The 20,085-nt window shown below is 34.6% G+C and overlaps 3 protein-coding genes across 3 annotated transcripts; 2 read left to right on the forward strand and 1 right to left on the reverse strand.

Annotated features, from left to right (window-relative positions):
• Positions 1-2,106: 2,106 nt before the first annotated feature.
• LOC145661810 (uncharacterized) lies at positions 2,107-3,012 on the forward strand. Its single transcript, XM_081727144.1, has one exon. The coding sequence runs from the start codon at positions 2,107-2,109 to the stop codon at positions 3,010-3,012; it is 906 nt and encodes a 301-aa protein (XP_081583270.1).
• A 436-nt stretch (positions 3,013-3,448) lies between these two features.
• LOC145661811 (uncharacterized) lies at positions 3,449-5,512 on the forward strand. The gene has a single exon (XM_081727145.1). It carries the CDS (start codon positions 3,449-3,451, stop codon positions 5,510-5,512), a length of 2,064 nt encoding a protein of 687 aa, XP_081583271.1.
• A 5,284-nt stretch (positions 5,513-10,796) lies between these two features.
• On the reverse strand, positions 10,797-12,536 carry LOC145661812 (glutamate receptor ionotropic, delta-1-like). Its single transcript, XM_081727147.1, has one exon. It carries the CDS (start codon positions 12,534-12,536, stop codon positions 10,797-10,799), a length of 1,740 nt encoding a protein of 579 aa, XP_081583273.1.
• Between the last annotated feature and the right edge of the window lie 7,549 nt (positions 12,537-20,085).

Raw genomic sequence — 20,085 nt, forward strand, 5'->3', positions numbered from 1 at the left:
AAAGCAAATGTAATTGGCAATATAATTATAGCATGCACAAAATATACTTGAAAAATGTTTTACCAACTTCGCTGGGGCTGGTAATATCTCATAATGCCTGCATACTTTTACTGAATCTGGATGAATTATTTACTGGTAATCAGAAGATGTAGCTGAGGATGAAGTAGTGCTACTGTAGCTGCGCTCTTGGAAATGTACTTTCGTTGACCTTTAGCAGTTTTGATAAGTGTATTAATCTTAATTTAATCTTAAAGGATGTCCAGATATTTGTTTTGTTTTATTTATTTTCATTTATTTATTTAAAGAAAGAAGAAAATTAATATATTGGGTGTATCCAATATATTAAAGAATATACATAAAAATACATAAACATATTAAATTATAAAATAACAATATACAAAATATTAATGAAAATAAAATAAAAGAATAAGAAAAATAACTGCTACAGAAATTAACAAGTAAATTTTCTACTTATAAGTGCTGTCACTTCTCTAAAGGAAATCGGACTTTCTAGATTCCCTTTCTTAATAGAGTTTAACGTACCCGGTATTCAGAGATGACAGGACTTCGGACTTCCAGAAGTCATGTCTATCTTCCGGTGTCGGGTAACTTAATTCAATGCACTTGTTTCCATATTGCGAATTTCTTGTATTTTTTATGCAAAGAATAAAAAAGATAGAAAACGGCTCACATAAGCAAATGCTTGTATGTGAGCCTGATTCTTCTTGTGTTTTATTTATTTTCTTATCGTAACATATGAGTTTTATAATTTTTACTTTTAGCTAACAATAGCTTTTTAGACACTTTTTTAATCTTTTAACTACCGTAAAATTAACCTTTTATATATGTTTTGAAATTACTTTCATCTTTGATTTGGAGTGGGAGTTCATTATAGATCTTCGGAGCTCTGTAATATGTTTGGTATTGAGTTATAGATTTACTCGTTGCTTTAATTTCTAAATTTTTGGTTGTCACATTTTTGGTTATATACGTATGTTTTATTACTTCCCATTTGTTTCTGTTCTTTTTAACTTATATTAATACCTTCTGCAAATATAATTTTGAAAGTGGTAGTACTGAGAATTGGTCATAGAGTCTATCTAGTTTACTTTCAAGTCCCTTTTTTAAACATATTCTTACAATATTATTTTGCTGAACAATCAGAGGTTTTAAATGAGAAGGGTAAGCAGCACTCCAAATTAATATACCATATGTAAGTATACTATTTACATACTTACTAAATTAAATTTTCCTGTTTTCAACTCTTCAGCAAATTCCGCGCATGACAGGTCGATACCAAAGCGAACTATATTCTCTACTTTAACCATAATCATCAACAAACAAAGCCCATTCGTCACTCCAAAATAATCTGAATAGAACAGAGAATAGGACTACTAAATGGAAAAAAATTATCGGAAATTCAACGTTCGGTTTTGAGGGCGTACCAGACATCGGACAAGGAGGTGAAAAACCGAACTGTCCAGTAAAATACCAGACGGTTGGCAACTCTATTTTAATCAAGCATAACAGCATACCTCTTTATCAAAATCTAATCTGTGTTAATGTTAGACTTGAAGCTCATGAATTTTATTCTGTTTCGACTTATATGTTTCAATTGTACTTGTCAAAATACATCGTAGGTATATATCTTAGTTGTGTCTCGTGTTTATTTGATAAAAAATACTATTAATTATTAAAATTGAAACTTTGTTCAATATTCATCCATAATCAATTAGTTATAATTTCGCCATTTTTCGTTAATATTCACAGGGAGATTACTGTTCGGCCACATTTCATTATTCTTTTGTTTTGTATTTGGCAACACTGGATAATTTATAGTTTTTTATAAGTGTCAACGTGGCGTGTGTGACTGCATAGTGTGTAGTTGCTTATGCATAGCAATTATTGTATTTAGTTGTGTGTTTACAATATAATAAATAGTATATTGTACAACAAACTTTGTGTTCAAAATAATACAGTCCACGAACATTAAAGTGGTCCTCCGGGCCGGATTTTGTTCCAGTTGTGCATGTGCATGGTTTGCGAACTTGTGGCGCAGTATCTTCATTTTGTAGTGCATTGTCAAAGTGGTGCAGAATTATAACAATGGAAGAACTCATAGGTAAGAAAACTGTACTTAAACGTGAAGTGACAAGGTTAATACATAAAGTGAACGAGAATAAAGACAAGCTTAACTTCAGTATCAAGCTGTACACTGAACGTGCTACGCAATTACATGGCGATTGCACAGAGCTCATTACAAAGTTCATTTATGTGGGTGGTGAAAGTGAGTTTGCAAAATATGACGGAGAATTTAATGAAGTGCAAAATAAGTTGGACTCTGTCTTAGAAATTTTGTACAATAAGCAGTCACCTAATACTGAACAGGTAAATACATCTAATAAACAGTGCACAGATGTGAAGTTGCCAGACTTAGAACTCCCTACATTTTGTGGTAGAGTGCAAGATTGGCTATCGTTTCGTGACTTATTTGTTGCTGCTGTTCATAATAACAATCGGTTAGGGAATACTCAAAAGTTGCAGTATTTGAAGACAGCTGTATCAGGAGAACCTGCTGTATTCTTGCAATCTATTTCCATATCTGATGATAACTATAAAGTAGCATGGGAGTTACTTAAATCAAGATATGAAGACGTGAGGGAGCTAGCAAATCATATTTTGAGCAAGTTGATTACTCAACCAGCTGTGAAGAATGAGTCATCAGGTGAGTTACGAAGATTGGTTGACAATAGTGTTCAGTGTGTGTGTGAACTTAAATCCTTGGGCCTTCCAGTGGAACATTGGGATGTGATTTTAATTTACCATGTGGGTGAGAAGCTAGATAAGAACACCAGAAAACAATGGGAGCTTTCATTGAAGAAAAACGAACAACCAACTTTCGACCAGCTGAAAGAGTTCATATTACAACGTGCCAAAGCGTTAGCTGCAGTGAGTGCAAGGTCACCGGCAGGCACGTGTGCTTTAAAAACAAAAAAAAGAGCAACACGTTAGTGCATCATTCAAGTCCAATTGTGTCATGTATCATGTGTAAAAATAACCACAAGCTATATAAGTGTCAAAAGTTCATAAATATGTCAGTGAATGATAGGCATAGTTTTGTGAAAAAGAATTCGCTTTGTTTCAATTGTTTGACCTTAAATTGTTCCGTGAATAAGTGTAATGTGAAGCAGGGTTGCCACACTTGCAACAAAAACATCATACTTTATTACATTTTGAAAAGAAGGATAAAGTAGATCAAGTAAATTGTTCTCATTCTATAAATCAAAAACTAATTCCTCAGGTGTTGTTGTCCACCGCTGTCATAAATATTAAAGATAATGCAAATAAGTTGATACAATTTCGTGCACTTATCGACTGTGGTAGTGAATTATCGTTTGTAACTGAACGTTGCGTCCAGAAATTACGCATAAACAAAGAGAAAATAAACATGAGCATATCAGGTGTTACTGGTTCTAACGTTGGAAATTCTCATGCAATAGTTGATTTGTGTTTTCAGTCAATGTACAGTAATAATAATATTCATACTAAAGCAATAGTAGTCCCAAGAATCACAAGTAACTTACCCAGAGTAACTATTCAAAATATAGGTAATTGGGAAATTGTGAAACAAGTAAACTTAGCAGATCCACAGTTTAACAAAAGCGGCCCTATTGATGTGTTGTTAGGTGCTGATGTTTTCCCATTATTGTTGCTCAGTGGGAGACACGTAGGTACGAATGGAGCTCCGTCTGCCATTGAAACGGTGTTAGGTTGGGTATTGTGTGGTCAGATTAACTTAACGAATAACACATCAAGTGTTCAGTCATATTTTGTTTCTGTTGATCTCAATAAAACATTGCAAAGATTCTGGGAAGTGGAAGAGTTGCCAACTGTACAACATTTATCCGTTGAAGAGCAATCATGTGAGCAGTATTTTGCTGAAACTTACAAACGTGATGTTGATGGCAAATATATTGTAAAATTGCCTTTTAAAGAAAATGTTGAGCCTCTAGGTGTATCACGGGACACAGCAGTAAAGCGATTATGCCAGATGGAACGTAAGTTACAGAAAGATCCTGATTTATGTAAACAATATTGTGATTTCATGAAGGAGTACTTAGACTTAGGTCACATGGAAAAAATTCCTGATGTAGAACTTGATAAGCTTGTATCTGAATCTTATTATCTGCCGCATCATTGTGTCTTAAATGAAAGTAGTTCTACCACTAAATTGCGGGTTGTATTTGATGGTAGTGCTAAAACTAGCAGTGGAGTATCTCTCAATGACAACTTAATGGTAGGTCCAAAATTACCCATTAATATTATCCCATTAATATTAAGGTTCAGAACTCATCCAATTGCATTGTGTGCTGATATAGCAAAAATGTACAGACAAGTTAAGGTAGATCAAACTGATTCTGATTACCAGAGAATAGTGTGGAGAGAAACAGTTGACCAACCTATTAGTGATTTTAGATTGTTAACTGTTACTTATGGAACCAGTTCGGCTCCATATCTGGCTGTAAAGTGTTTGCAACAGTTAGCTGTAGATGAAGGTTATTGTTATCCCAGAGCTGCAGAATTAGTCATGAATGATTTCTTTGTTGATAATTTAGTTTCAGGTGCAGCTGATAGTAGTGAAGCAATGGTATTGTACTCAGAATTAACAGCATTATTACACAAAGGTGGTTTCGAATTAAGAAAATGGTCTACTAACGACATGAATGTGCTAAATAGTATACCTTCTCACTTAAGAGAAACTCAGTCGTTAATTTGTTTTAATGAAGATGAGAATGTAAAAGCTTTAGGTATACAGTGGAATCCATCAAGTGATTCATTTTCATTTTCTATTGTTGTTCCCACTTCTAAGTCAGTAACGACAAAACGAATGTTACTAGCTGATATTGCAAAATTGTATGATCCGCTTGGTTGGTTATCTCCAGTATCTATTGTTGCAAAATTGTTGCTACAATCATTATGGAAATTAAAAATTGAATGGGATGACGTACTTCCAAATGATATTGCTCGCTCGTGGGAAGCATATTGTCAAGAATTGCCATTGTTGAGACAGATTAAGATCAAAAGGTGTATTTCTTCTGAAAATATTGTGAAATATGATCTAATTGGGTTCTCAGATGCTAGTGAAAAGGCGTATGCTGCAGTAGCATATGTACGTTGTATAGATACATCTGGAAATGTGCAAGTATACCTAATTGCTGCAAAGACCAAAGTTGCCCCTATAAAGCAAATATCAATACCTAGGTTAGAATTGTGTGCTGCAGTATTGTTTTGTAGATTAGTCAATACGGTTATTAAGGCAATGCTAATCAAGTTTGAACAGGTTGTCTGTTACACAGATTCTACTATTGTGTTAGCATGGCTTTCTTCATGTCCGAGTAATGGAAAACATTTGTGGCTAACCGGGTATCTGAGATCCAACAATCAATTTTTATTAAATGGGCGCACACATCGAGCAAAGACAACCCAGCTGATTGTAGTTCTCGTGGTTTGAATCCGTCACAACTAGAGTCTTATTCACTATGGTGGAATGGGCCAAAGTGGTTGATGGAATCAGAATTACCTATTGTAAATATTAATTGCAAAAATCTAGATTCTGTTCAATGTGAGCAAAAGTCTTCAACTGTTAACATGCACATTAAGGTTGACTGTACAATAGTAGATAAATTTTCATCATTATCTAGGTTAGTTCGTGTTACTGCTTGGTGTAAAAGATTTGTTTGAAATAGTAAAAGTAAACAGGAGTTAAGATGTAGTGGACCACTAACTACAAAGGAGTTGTCAAATGCATTAATGCATTGGATAAAACAAGCTCAAGAATCTGAATATCCACTTGAGATAAAATACTTACGTATGAAAAAACCTTTGCCTTATAATAGCAAACTATTGTGTTTAAATCCATTTCTTGATGAAAATGATGTCATGAGAGTTGGAGGCCGCTTGCAAAATGCTAGTGTAACATATGATTTCAAATATCCTATCTTACTTCCAAAACATGCTAGAATTACAGAACTTCTTGTAAAATCTGAACATATAAAGCATCTTCATGCAGGTTCACAGTTACTTTTATCTGTTTTGCAACAAAAGTTTTGGATTATTGGTGGTCGTGACTTTGTAAGGAAAATTGCAAAAAAGTTGTGTAACATGTCACAAGCAGTCAAGTGTAACAGCCTCTCAATTAATGGGTCAACTTCCTGTTGGTAGAGTAACACCAACTCGTCATTTTTGCATTGCGGTTTAGATTATGCTGGTCCACTAATGTTAAAAAATATGAAAAGTCGAAATTCAAAATTATTCAAAGGTTACGTAGCACTCTTCATTTGTTTCAGTGTCAAAGCAATCCATTTAGAATTGGTAAGTGATGCTTCAACAGAGTCATTTATTGCAGCTTTGAAACGTTTTATAGCTAGAAGGGGAAAACCTACTGATATTTACAGTGATTGTGGTTCAAATTTCATAGGTGCAAACAGAGAATTAAAATCCTTACTGAAACTTGTAACGAATGGTGATTCAAAAGAGTCTGTAATTACCTCAGTATGCAATCTATAAATTGGCATTTTAATCCACCATCCTCACCTCACTTTGGAGGCATATGGGAAGCTGGTGTAAAGTCTGTCAAGTACCACTTGAGACGTGTAGTTGGTAACACTATACTTACATTTGAAGAAATGTATACAGGTTTGTGTCAGATTGAAGCATGTTTAAATTCTAGACCATTAACTGCAATATCTTCTGATCCTAATGACTATCAGGTATTAACTCCTGGTCATTTTTTAATTCACGATGCATTAGTAGCAATACCTGAACCAAATTTGTGTGAATTAAAAATCAATCATTTGTCACGCTGGCAATTAACTCAAAGATTGGTCCAACATTTTTGGAACTTGCCAAACAGAATATTTGTCTCGGCTGCAACAAAGGCCAAAGTGGTGGTGTAAACGTGCTAATATCAAGATCAATGATTTAGTATTAGTGAAGGAATATAAGACATCTCCTCAACATTGGAATTTAGCAAGGGTAGTTGCTGTTCATCCTGGTGTAGATAATATTGTTAGAACTGTTACTATTAAAACTAGCAAAGGTGTCTTCAAACGACCAATTGTAAAAATTTCTCCTCTTCCATTTAATGAAGAATAATATGTAGAATGTGTAGTGTAGAGTAATGTGTAGAATTATAAGTAGTGTTGAAATGATATTTCAAGGTGGGCGGTATGTTCGGCCACATTTCATTATTCTTTTGTTTTGTATTTGGCAACACTGGATAATTTATAGTTTTTTATAAGTGTCAACGTGGCGTGTGTGACTGCATAGTGTGTAGTTGCTTATGCATAGCAATTATTGTATTTAGTTGTGTGTTTACAATATAATAAATAGTATATTGTACAACAAACTTTGTGTTCAAAATAATACAGTCCACGAACATTAAAGTGATATTGACTTTATCACGTTTAAGTACAGTTTTCTTACCTATGAGTTCTTCCATTGTTATAATTCTGCACCACTTTGACAATGCACTACAAAATGAAGATACTGCGCCACAAGTTCGCAAACCATGCACATGCACAACTGGAACAAAATCCGGTCGGTAAGGACCACTTTAATGTTCGTGGACTGTATTATTTTGAACACAAAGTTTGTTGTACAATAATTACACATGTTAAAGAAATTTGCTATTGTAACAATTATTTAAAGAATTTTTGTCCATTACAACTTTCTACTCTTTTATTATCATTTAGGTGGGGGCGCCTAAATATTGTTTGCTTACACTTAAAAAATGTCTAGAACCGGCCCTGGACCCACCCCCAAATTAATGTTGCCGTCGCTACTGACTTGGGGGCAGTGAGTCTCCATACTTACTGTGGACTCCCGTACATAAGGAGGTGATGTAGTTCTGTATATAAGGAGACCACGCATCTGCTGCCCCTAAATACACAAGTTTTCCCAAGTATTCATTTTACAGAAGCTGGGTGAACCACTGTGCAGCATTGGATCCAGAAAATAACTTCCGCCCTCACTAGGATTGAATCCGGACCGCCCATCCCGTAGATGGACACCTTATTGATCATATTACTGGAGCCCTCAATAATCTCCTATGTTTGTATAATACGAAAGTACTCAGGACTTAACAATGATTAAATTACGTTATAGACATTGTAATTTTGTTTGGATAATAAATACTACGTATTAAGAACAAGTAAACAAACTCATTACGTAGGATTTAAAAAAAAATGAAAAGGAAGATGAGATCCTTGCAGTAATTAAATATTGTACTGTGGATATACACAATGTATGTTTACCGTGCAAACCAGTTGAAGGCGTGAGGTAATAGATGGAAGTTTCTTAATTGAAAAGCACCAATTAAACTTGTGACACCAAAAAACGTTGTGGCGAAGAGAGATTAATGATGTTTCAGAAATAAATTATTTTCTACGAAACCAACGTTGCAATCTCTGCAGTATACCAGAAACAGTGACATCTTTCACTTCACTGCTGAATTAATTACGATCTACGCAAGAAAGTCTGTTGAGTAGGTACAAGGAAATACAGCCAGATTCTTCAGTTAATGATTAAAAATATATACTGAATTCTATCTGGTATTTGACTGAGATATATGTACGCACAGAATTATGTTTAAGAAACATTCTTTCAACAAGAACTAGAAATACAACTAACAATAAGAGAAAAGCATTCAGTAGAAAAGTCCCAAAATGTATTGGCAAGGGCGCCGATCCTGGGGATGCCAAGGGGGCCCGGCTCCCCTCCCCCAAAGCTCATATAGGCCCCCGTATTGTATTTATAAATATACAATATTTGGTATAATTTGAATGCAATTTATCTTAAAATCCTCATATATGCCTTCTGCATCTCAATGCCCCCCCCCCAAAAAAAAATTACAGAGAAATCGGCGCCCTTGTGTGTTGATCAGCTTTACAACTTCATGTACTTATCTTTTTTTCACTTTTTTTTTTCAAGATACGTATAATAAATCAAAAGACAATTCAATACTTTCGTCCACATAATTTTCTAGTGCAGCAAAGTCAGTGGTGCTATACTGCCGGTTCGCTGGTTGTTAAAATATTACGAGTTCATAGAACCGTTTGTTATTCCCAGATATAGCAGTGTAAATTTTACCCAGGTATTCCCGTAACAGTAAATTTTGGTTTAACTCCCCTAGTTTTTAGAAATTCTTACAGCTACAGGGTTAAACATATGATCTTTGAGAACAAGGTATAAACGTTTATTTCTTAATCTCAAATGCTCGCAGATATCAAGAATAAGAACTGGGGTCACATGAGTATAATGGTTGAGGGTTATTTATATTTGAAATACATACATACCATTATCAACAATTGTTGATCTCTTACCGGATTAAGGTCTTTCCAATACTCTTTTCACAACCATTTATCTTGGATAATTGTTTCCAAGATATTCACAATGCTTCCTTATTCCGTTACACCACCTTTTATTAGATATATTTCCATTTACCCTGCCTATCTCTCCTTATATATATGTGTTGTTGTTAAAAAAATTAGAACAACACTATTGAATAAAATAGTGGCCTTTATTCTTGACCTAAGCATATGTCCTCATAATTAATTTATAGAAATACTCTTGTTAAAAAGGGAACCTATCGACAACCCAAGTGTGTGTTTTTTTTTTTTAATATTATATCTATACGTACAGTATATAAAAGAAGTCCTGTGTGACTAACTGACTGATCAAAGCCCAGGCAATGTTCGTAGGAATCCTTCAGAAAAATTTCCCTCGACTGACATTAAATTTTCCCTACTTGGTTGAATGTCCAATCCCTATGATAGAAGTTATGTGAGAAGATTAATTTAGCTATGTTAAAGGAAGCGCCAACCACATATATTTTATTCATTTGCTTTCTGATTCTGTTTTTATAAACTTTTTCCGTCACTTTTTTTTAACGAAAAAATACACACAAATGCACCCAATCAACAATGGGTGCAAATTATGCTACTTTGAACACACACACTATTGCTATTGTGTTAGTTTATTTCTAAAGAATAAAGAAAAATTTAAGCATTTACATTGGTCAATACGTCAACGCAAGAATTTCCCTTTATTTTAACGTTATATATATATATATATATATATATATATATATATATATATATATATATATATATATATATATATGTATGTATGTATGTATAACATTTTTCCCTTTTTGCTAATCGTACTTACTAACTAAATTTCCCTAGATTAGGGAAATTTCCCTCAAACTACGAACGTCGCCCAGGCCAAACTTCTTACGTTAGAAACTCGAAATTTGAACAGTATATTGAGTTTGTATATTTTGAATGGTAGCTTTTCTCTAGGTATATTTACTTCTGACATTTCCATATGAAAATAGCGACGCACGATAAATAACCTCGCAGAGTGATGGTTTTGTGTTATTGACAGAAACGGTAATAGCCCTATACCGCGGCTGTTTTTGGACAGTGTTATACTTTGTGTCACTGTTAAGGTTATTTCACATACAGTGTGCCCTGCCCATGACATGCCCTGCCATGCTTCGTCCATGCCAAGATCGCGATCAGTCACACCTACCATGCAGCTAAGGCTTTCTACACTATTTCCCTTGATTCTGGTCAACTTCGTGTCGCTTCGTGTGCTCCGAAGAAAACTGAAGGATCGCGGCCAATGAGCCACGACCGGACTGTTTTTTTCTTCAAGGCGGCCTGTCGGGGTACGGCATGGGAACGGCACACTATGAGTGAACTAACCTTTACAGGCCATTGTTGTAATGTTCAGTTATTATTATTGGCTGTCTCTCTTTTGCATAGCTGTTTTGGTCGGCGTAGTTCGAAAATATATAATGGTCGATCATAAACGTATTTCAACAATAACGCCAGCAATGAAATAGTCCAGCCAGCAATAAGAATGACAAAGGTACCAACAATTTCATCCAGCGACAATGGTCTAAAATCTGATTTGTTTCTCATATTGGTTACCGACAAGGAATACTTTTTGAATCTTGGTTCATGAACGATATGATGTTGCCAATAAATGTATAAGCCTGATTCCCGCAGCTGGGAGAGGAAAGAATTACACATAGGAACTAACGGGGAGCCTTTGTGAAATGGAAATCCTCCATAAAAGTTAAAAATACTATTTTTCATCAAGTGTAGACTTTTCAAATTGTCCTTAGTAAGAGTGTCAACGTTTGTTACATGCCTAGAGGCTAACTTTTCAACTAACACTGCAGTTTTACCATTAGCTACGAGTTGGTTTAAACGGTCACCATTTTCCACAAATACGTATCGGTTCTTTATTTTATCCAGACGACTATCCGCAGTTTCGCCCACCATTTCTACCCAAGCCATGTCACGGACTGCCCATTGTAAATCAGCGTCGACAAATTCTTCTAATGTGTCTATAGGGTTCTCATAAACAGGAATCGCTAGATATGATACAAGATTACAGTTATAAGCAGTAATGATAAGTGTAGATACCAGAAAGGCACATACTACGATATAGTTAGTAGCAGGTGATTTTGTGCGTCGTGGGAAACCAACTCCAATTATAATACTTACGGCATTCAAAAATGAGTTGGAGTAATATAGTGATTGTCTTTCTTCCTTATACAACAAGGACTCTAGAAACGTAAATTTAAATAATAAAAAGGAAACAGAAACTATAAAACCAGCTATAGTTAACCAAACACCCTTCGTAAATGGAGTAAATATGGACCAAATATTAACTTTGCGTTTTGGTTTGGTTGTAACAAAGTGTATACTAGTTTCCGTAAGCGGAACCGATGCGTAAAAGTTATTCATGAGAGCTTGAGTTATGAATTCCGTTGGTAAAGCTGCTTGATATTTGAGGTTCTTGATCATTCCATAGAAAGTACTGGACGAGAAATTATCCGTGACTTTACCCCATTCCACATTAGGACAGAATATTTTCCACGTAAAATTGAATTTCTTTGAAAACTCCAACATTACTCTAAAATCAATACCATCATATCCATCATTATTATCTGAATCTACAAAAGTGTAAGGGTCATAAAATTGCAAGAGCAAATTAAGGAAGCTGCCACTAAAACTTTTTAACTTATTAACACTAATATCAAAAGTTTTTGGAAGTTTATCTCCGTTTAACGTTGAAATCACTTCCAAAGTCTTAGGAACTAACTCATCGCCTATTGTATGAGTCAATATATTAACAAAACCAGATGTTTCTGGAATTACCAGATATAAATACGGAAACAATTTCATCCACTCGTTTTGAAACAAATTGCTACAATAATTTTCGTAATTACGATATACAGTAATATATTTTCTTATTTTTCTTTGTGTAGAATTAATTGTAGCCATGTACATTAAGAAAAATGTCTTTGTGATGTTCATAGGAGCAACCACAAATGAATCACAACCGTCGTCCATAGCTTGTACAATTATGTTGTAAGCACTTCTCTCGTTTTTAAAAAAATCTTCTTCCAGGTCTGAAGTAATAAGTATAGATGGAAGCAAAGTTGTATTGTGCATTATAAATGCTTCTAGTACTGACACCACTTTCGAATTTTGAATTATTACTAAGCACTGAGTTCTTGGGAAAATCCAATATACTATTTGTGGCATGAGGTGTTCTAAATAACTAGTTTCTTCTTGATCTCTGAATAATAATTCTGTTGTTGATTTCGGTACACATAATATGATTAAGTTTAGAATAATTATCTTCATCCTTGATTTAAACGAAAATCTGTAAAGAAATATTATTTTGGTTAGTATTATTAACACATCATAGTTCTTAAAAGAGGCGAACAGGCTTACTTAAAAAAAAATGGTACCCACTTTACTTTTAAATACTACATTCTCGCAACTAATGTTGCTTTCGAGACGAGACACAAGTCTTCATATAGAAACAGGTGTATACTTCCAAGACGAGACAGATCGAAATTTTGTTTCACTGACATTATTACTCGCAGTTAAGAGTAGTGAATTTCATAAATTTCGACTTGAAATAGAGATTCCAGTTTATTGGCCTAAGAAGGTCCATTTTCCAATTCTGCTAATAGTAAAAAAATATAGAGCATTTCAAAGAAAGATGGGTGAAGACTTCTTTCCTAAACAAGGCTGTACAGTAAAGGACACTTCTGGATGGTACACTTTTGCCGTAAATTTCCATATAGGTGTACCATCTAGAAGTGTCCCTTACTACACATATTTTTGAGTCAAACATTTGGCAAACATTCCAAAACTTGTTTCTCTGCAGGTCAAGAAGTTGTAGGAGTGTACAAACAAGTGCATCGATGAAGGAGGAATGTATTTTGAAATATAAAAATAAATTGTGTCCATATCAGAATTTATTTGTGTTTTATTGCAGTGTTCTCAAGACTTTCGGGTCACGCCTTTTATGTTCTTCTTTTTCTTAATTGATCAAATTTTAGTATCAATTTTCAGCAGGAAAGGTATACGAGGTAAAAGCTAGTGTTTAAGTGTGATTCGTGCCACTATTGAAGCGTGTACCGGAAGCAAGTAGTATCAGCGGGAATCGAATCTGAGACCATGTGAGCAGAAAGCACGGGCATGCACACAATTTTTAATTCCTATCAGACTGAAGAAGAACATGAACGCAGAAGCCTCTAAAACAATTGGAATTTCCATGTTTTTTAATGGGACTCCGATGAGTTTTGCCCCACGATCATCAGCCTGGCGCCTCATACTGAACGATTATACAAAATAACGTTATTAAATGTGAATGATTATGAACGAAGTGGTGGGATGAGAATGTGGAAGGAAACGGGTGGACCAACGAATACTATGTTCTTCATCACATACTTACATAGCCCAGGATTGAACCAGGATTGACCCTCGAACCAGAGGTGAGCGCTCTATCTCTAGGCCATAGTGCCCCCATCAATAGTCTACGTTGTTAAGAGTCTTCATCCCGGCGAAATTAAAATACTGCTAATTTTACAGTAATTATGTGATATCTTCAAATAGATAAAAGATAATTGAAATATGGAACAAGAGCGCCCTAGACAATATTATTTTGCATGAGGTACCGTTATCACAAGTCACCTAATGGCTTTCCGTTTTCAGCTGTTTAGAAACGCGAAAATAAATGCCGATTTTCAAAATGGCTCGAAATCGAAAGCAGATAACTGAGTCGTGATAACGGTTTCTCATGTAAAATAATATTGTCTAGGGCGCTCTTGTTCAGAATTTCGATTATCTTTTATCTATTTGAAGATATCACATAATTACTGTAAAATTAGCGGTATTTTAATTTCGCCGGGATGAAGACTCTTAATGTTGTTGTAGATCTATGTACCTTTTCCTCAAAGACTATTAGTTTCAAAATACGAATATATTTCTCGTCAAATATATCTTACATGTAAGTCGTATAAAGTGAAACATTGTCTTACAAACAGTACAGAAAGAAAGAATCAAACAGTATGCGTCAATAATTCCGAATGATTTTTGGCCAAGTCCCACCTAGATCTCTTTAAAATCATAACGTCCTCTCATTACGGAACATGATGCCCCACCCCACTGTGAACTTTATTTCTTGCTTACATTATTCATTTTATTGAAAAGGTTCTTGAGTGAAAAAAATAAATCTGAGAAAAAAGGTTAGTAAATAAAAATAAATTTAAAAATATATGGTAAAATGCAAAACCAGAAATTAAAAAAAAACACATAGAAATACCTAAAAGAGAAATAATTAGATATAAAATGAAAAAATATATGCTTATGAAAGTGTGGTGATGATTGAAACAAAACAAAGTACATTTAAAAAAAAACTGAAATATTAATACATTGATCATAAAGCATATGTAGATGTGGTGACGACTCCTTTAATTTATATTTTTACAAGCTTATTGAGCTTTTTTTCTAATTCGAAATTATTTATATATTGTTTTGTTGTATTGCAGAAGTATATAATACAGGGTGTTTCAAAATGAATATCGCGGTATTAAGGTTATGTAGTATTTATTACATTTAACGTACAATTATAAATCATACATCAAATGAAAGAGCCACTCAAATAGTTTTTGCTACATGTGTTCAATGTAAGCATCACTCGTTATCGAGTCGATAGGCGAGAAAAGCCCATAAACTTCCCACTGGAATATGATTTTAAAAAAATCTCATTCAATTTAGGGGAGTCTCGTTGCAACTGTACCATCTCGCGGTTATTTGCTGACTCCCAAATACGAACATTATGAGTGTTCACATCGCCACTTAGATGAAATGTCGATTCATCACTGCAGACGACACGATCCAGAAAATCACTGTCATGCAGCAACATTTTATTGGCAAAGTTGGGACCAGTGATGTGCCGTAAACTATAATTTTACGTCTACGCGATTGTCTACTGTAATCTATACGTAATCTACATTACGCCTTTCCCCGTGTAGACTATGTAGACAACCACTATCAAATGTAAGGAAGAATTTCGTTGCTCGTTTGTTCATATTTCCTCATTCAGTTGTTTTGCTTCGGTGCAGCGAAAGATTAGGGAAACGACTAACATATAAAAAGTAGAGGGAATTATCTAATCTGAAAGTGATACGGATGACAACGCTGAAGTTGCGCTGTCGATGCTGCTGTAGTGTTTAAGAAAGGTAGAAGAATGAATCCTATATCCTTTGTCTGTGCATACCACTTCCTTAGATTTTCCACTTCGAGCTCTGCTTTTATAATGAAACGTACAAAACTAATTCTCACCTGTGGGCTTTCAGTCTTGAAGCTACTGTATTTGCCAATTTTTTTCTTGCGTATTTTACAAAATGCATAATATTTGTTATTTTCCTTCATCAAGACGAAACTAAGCATTCGAAAGTTACTATTCGCTGGTCTAGGTATTTTATTTTGTACGCAATTTCGCAAGGTAACGAAAAAAGAATGCTCCTTTATTGAGCACGACGCCATATTAAATTACGTGTTGTTGACATATTCTACATAGTCTACGTTGTTTACATTGTCTACGCATTGTTGACACGTAAACGTAAACTATAGTTTTTTAAGCGTAGACGCACATCTCTGGTTGGGACGTAAATCGCAGTCCATAGGCTTTAAAGCTTGTAGCAAATGCAAACGATAAGGACGTAGTTGGAAGCATCTCTTTAAAATTCTCCACACAGACGGTTTCACTCGGCAATCAATTAACCGTTCCAAGAATATATTCTATATCCACTCTAATATCTTTGCTTAGACCGGAAGTTGTATAAATCTACTACTACTTCCTGTGTTTGTGATAATTAGGAAAATATCACGCTAGACAAACCAAACTCTTTCACGTGGTATACAGATAGCACTTGTTTCAATTGTATAGTGATAGTATCGATATATTGCTTAAGCATATTCCATTATCAGGAGATTACTGAACAAGATGTTACTTAATTTATTAAAGTTTAAGGCTCAAATAATTCTTTATGGGTCTTATTCAGAGTCGTTTTGACGTATGATTAGCGCCATACTAAGGGTTTGACTAACGCATGGTCATCAGAAGTATATTCAGAATCTCTGATTAGCACGTAGTAGTTGCCCAAGTTAATCACATGTAACTAATAAATTTGGAGTACAGAGTACCCAGGTTTAACCACGGTTTAGCAGCAATAAACTTACATTATGAGAATACAAAGGCAATTAATAACCTGTTTGCTTTCTTTCCCTTCACCTCATTGGTTGAATTAACTATGAAGCAGCTATATAGTCGAGCCTTCTTCTACAATAGCAGAACTGTTTCTTAAAGTGAACAGCGAGACCTGAGTAGAAAATTTCCTATTTTCTGAGGAATACAGTGGAGTACCGCTAATCCGAACTAATTGGGACCGAACCCTGTTCGGATTACTCGGATTAACAGTAAAATCGCGGTTTGAAGCGGGGGAACTAGTGTATTGACATGTAATGCATAGCGTATAGTATTTCAAAACACGTTTTCTGACTACAGTATATGTACTGTACTGGAAAACTGTTAAAATGTTTAAAATGTTGGAAAACTTGATCTCTTTATTATTCTATTTCAAACTTTGTGTAATTTTCGTAATGTCACTTAAGGCCTAAATACAGGCATTAAAGAAAACACTGAATTTAACGAAGTTTGTTTTCTACGGAAACGTGCAGCCATTTTCATCCTTTTAGTTATTAATTTCCTAAAACTGCGTATTTTCGCCAAAAAATAAAATAAAATAAAATTTTCCTCCTGGACCTATTCGGAATAACCGGATGTTCGGATTAAACTGCTCGGATTACCAGGACTCCACTGTACATATATAACTGATCGTTAAATTATCTTCTCTTATAATTATAACATAATCCTTGTATTGTCACTACTGCCATAAATATATGATTAGTCATAAATCAATAAGTTAATTAGAATTCGATTTCGTAACTATTTATAAGCCCTATAAAACTGTAAAATATGTATGTAAATATGTCATAAAAACTTGAAAAAAGTCATGAAAATTAAAAAAAAAGGTCAAAAAATGTCATCTCAAAACACAGAAAAAATTAGAATATGAATACTTAATTTACAAACTCATTTTTAGGGAACATTTTGTGGTTTCATTTTATGGTATTTTTTAAAATGTTTTATTTGAACTTAGTTGACAGTTACAAAAGGAACATTTTCCAGTTGTGTTTCAAACAGATGTTTTTTTTTAGAAAAGTTCTATCGTATTTTTTAATGTTTTATTTCAATAAAACAATTATAGAAGGTTTTTCATGTTAATTTGAACAGCTTGTAACGAATCTCTAGAACTTGTGATTTCAGTTTCTTTTAGTTGAACACACACACACAGACACATAAATGAAGTTTAAGGAGCAAACCTCAAATATATGCAGGCAAGGGCACCGATCCTGGGAGCGGGGGGCCCGGGCCCCAAAAGCTCATGGGAGCCCCCTATTGTATATACAATATTTGACATATAATTTGAATACAATTTGTCTTAAAATCCTCATATATATATATATATATATATATATATATATATATATATATATATATATATATATATATATATATATATATATATACCTTCTGCATCTGGATTCCGCCCCTCCCCCCAAATTTACAGAGAAAGCGGCGCCCTTGTCTGCAGGTGTTAAATCTTCTTCAACATTTTTGAGAGTTAATTCTCCATCACCACTTAGAACAGCGGTGATGTTGGTGAAAGTGACATATCTAGGATTATTGTTCAGGAAGGCAGTGAACTTGTCTTTCACCAAATCTGCTGTTGGTTCCTTTGCTGTTGACAACTTTGTTCTAACATCTACGGTTTCACAACAGTCTTGCACACTGAGACCATTCGTCTCCAATCGCTCAATTGATGACACCAGAAACCCAAAATTTGCAGAAATGTACACAATATAATCTTTTAATTTAATATCATTAAGCAATTCCTGAACAACACTAACATATGCTGCATCTTCAGTTTGAAATTCAGCAACTATTTCGGCAAGAATAGGCAGATTGGGTCAATAATATTGAATTGCTTTAAACCATGTTCCCCACCGTGTGACCACCAGCTGTGGTGGAAAAGCAATATCTGAGGCAGCCTCCTTTAGGACCTGGCGTCGTGATGGACACTTCAAAAAAATTTTCTTCATATTTAACACAAAGCGATCTAGGTTGGGATATCTTGCTCTAATTTCTTCACATAGTCTGCGGACTCCGTGTGCCAGACAGGTAATGTGGATCATTTTGGGATATAGAACTTTCAAGGCTTTTCCTGCTTTCACCATATACCTAGCTACATCCGTTACAAGTACAAGAATCCTGTCACGAGGAACGCCTTCTGGAAAAAACACCTGCATTGCGTTTTCAATGCAGCCAACGATTGTAGAATAATTGTGCCAACTGCTGAACATGCACAAGGAAAATTTCTCCAGCCCGTTCCGGTTCCAAAATACTAAGCACAACATTGGCTATATAACGTCCGCAATAGTCTGTCGTTTCGTCCACTGATGACCAGAATTTTTTATTTTTCACTTTCTGCCGAATAGTTTATTTTTCACATAGTTTCACTATAGACATTTTCCACATTTTCCTAAGTGTGGATTCCTGAGGGATTTCCTTGTCGCAGTACTTCTCAAAAAACTCACGAAGATTAGGGTTTTCCAACTTCCACAGAGGGATATCAGATGCGATAAATGCTTTACACAGGTCCTTGGAGAAAGAGGACATTCGACTGCTCTGGGACGATGTCACATGTTGAAGTGGCGTTTGTGATTTCGCTTTCTTCCTACACACATTTCTTTTATGCTTTGTTGTATCTAAATGTTGTAATACAGAAGACATCTTGGAATATCCCACACTGGATTCACAGAATTACGGAACAATATCTTGTCATCTGTAGAGAACACATCGCTCCCAAATTCTGCAACGTATGCTCTGAACGAAACAGATTGCTTCACAGGAGGCATTCTCTACACTTACTCGCTGCACGTCTGGCTAAAACTACTGTTGATTTTGACTGACGTACAAAAAAAAAAAAAAAAAAAAAAAAAAAATTTCAGCACAAAATGCTAATTTGTTTGATTTTGTTAAAGAGGAAAAACGTAAAGAAAAAAGAACAGTTGTGATTGTCGTGCGCACGTTCAACAATGACCGGAGAGCTTTTCGTTTTAAACGATTTTCGGCATTATAACGCAAGGCGGTATTATTTATCCCGTACTAAATTTTAACCTGGCAGAAAACCAAATGCGTTTCGCATAGTCTGATGCAAGTTCAATCGACCATAGCGAGAACGCGGGTTTTATTACTTTGACAGAAGGCATATAAGAAAAAGTTTTTAAAAAATTATCGATTTTGTGCAAGTATATTGCAAAATATATATATAGATATGTCTTATCATTAGAAAAATGAAAAAATATGTTTCCAAATTAGAAAATGTGGAAAATATGTCAAAATATGTCCTATCAACTTTGCTTATTTCAACTGGTTTTCGCCTGATACGTGAAGATCTCATCCCATTATCCGATTTCCGTGTAAGATAAATATATGTTATAACATAAACTCCCGGGGCTTATTTATAAGTTGTTGTGATGTCAAACCACAAAGAATACATTTCGAATTTCGTATTTC

This window comes from Thermobia domestica, chromosome 10 (assembly GCF_964235325.1).
Source record: "Thermobia domestica chromosome 10, izTheDome1.hap1.1, whole genome shotgun sequence".
Classification (NCBI taxonomy): Eukaryota; Metazoa; Arthropoda; class Insecta; order Zygentoma; family Lepismatidae; genus Thermobia; species Thermobia domestica.

Coding starts and splice junctions, on each gene's coding strand:
- LOC145661812 (XM_081727147.1), bottom strand. CDS start 12,536: ATGCACAATACAACTTTGCTTCCATCTATACTTATTACTTCAGACCTG.
- LOC145661811 (XM_081727145.1), top strand. CDS start 3,449: ATGAGCATATCAGGTGTTACTGGTTCTAACGTTGGAAATTCTCATGCA.
- LOC145661810 (XM_081727144.1), top strand. CDS start 2,107: ATGGAAGAACTCATAGGTAAGAAAACTGTACTTAAACGTGAAGTGACA.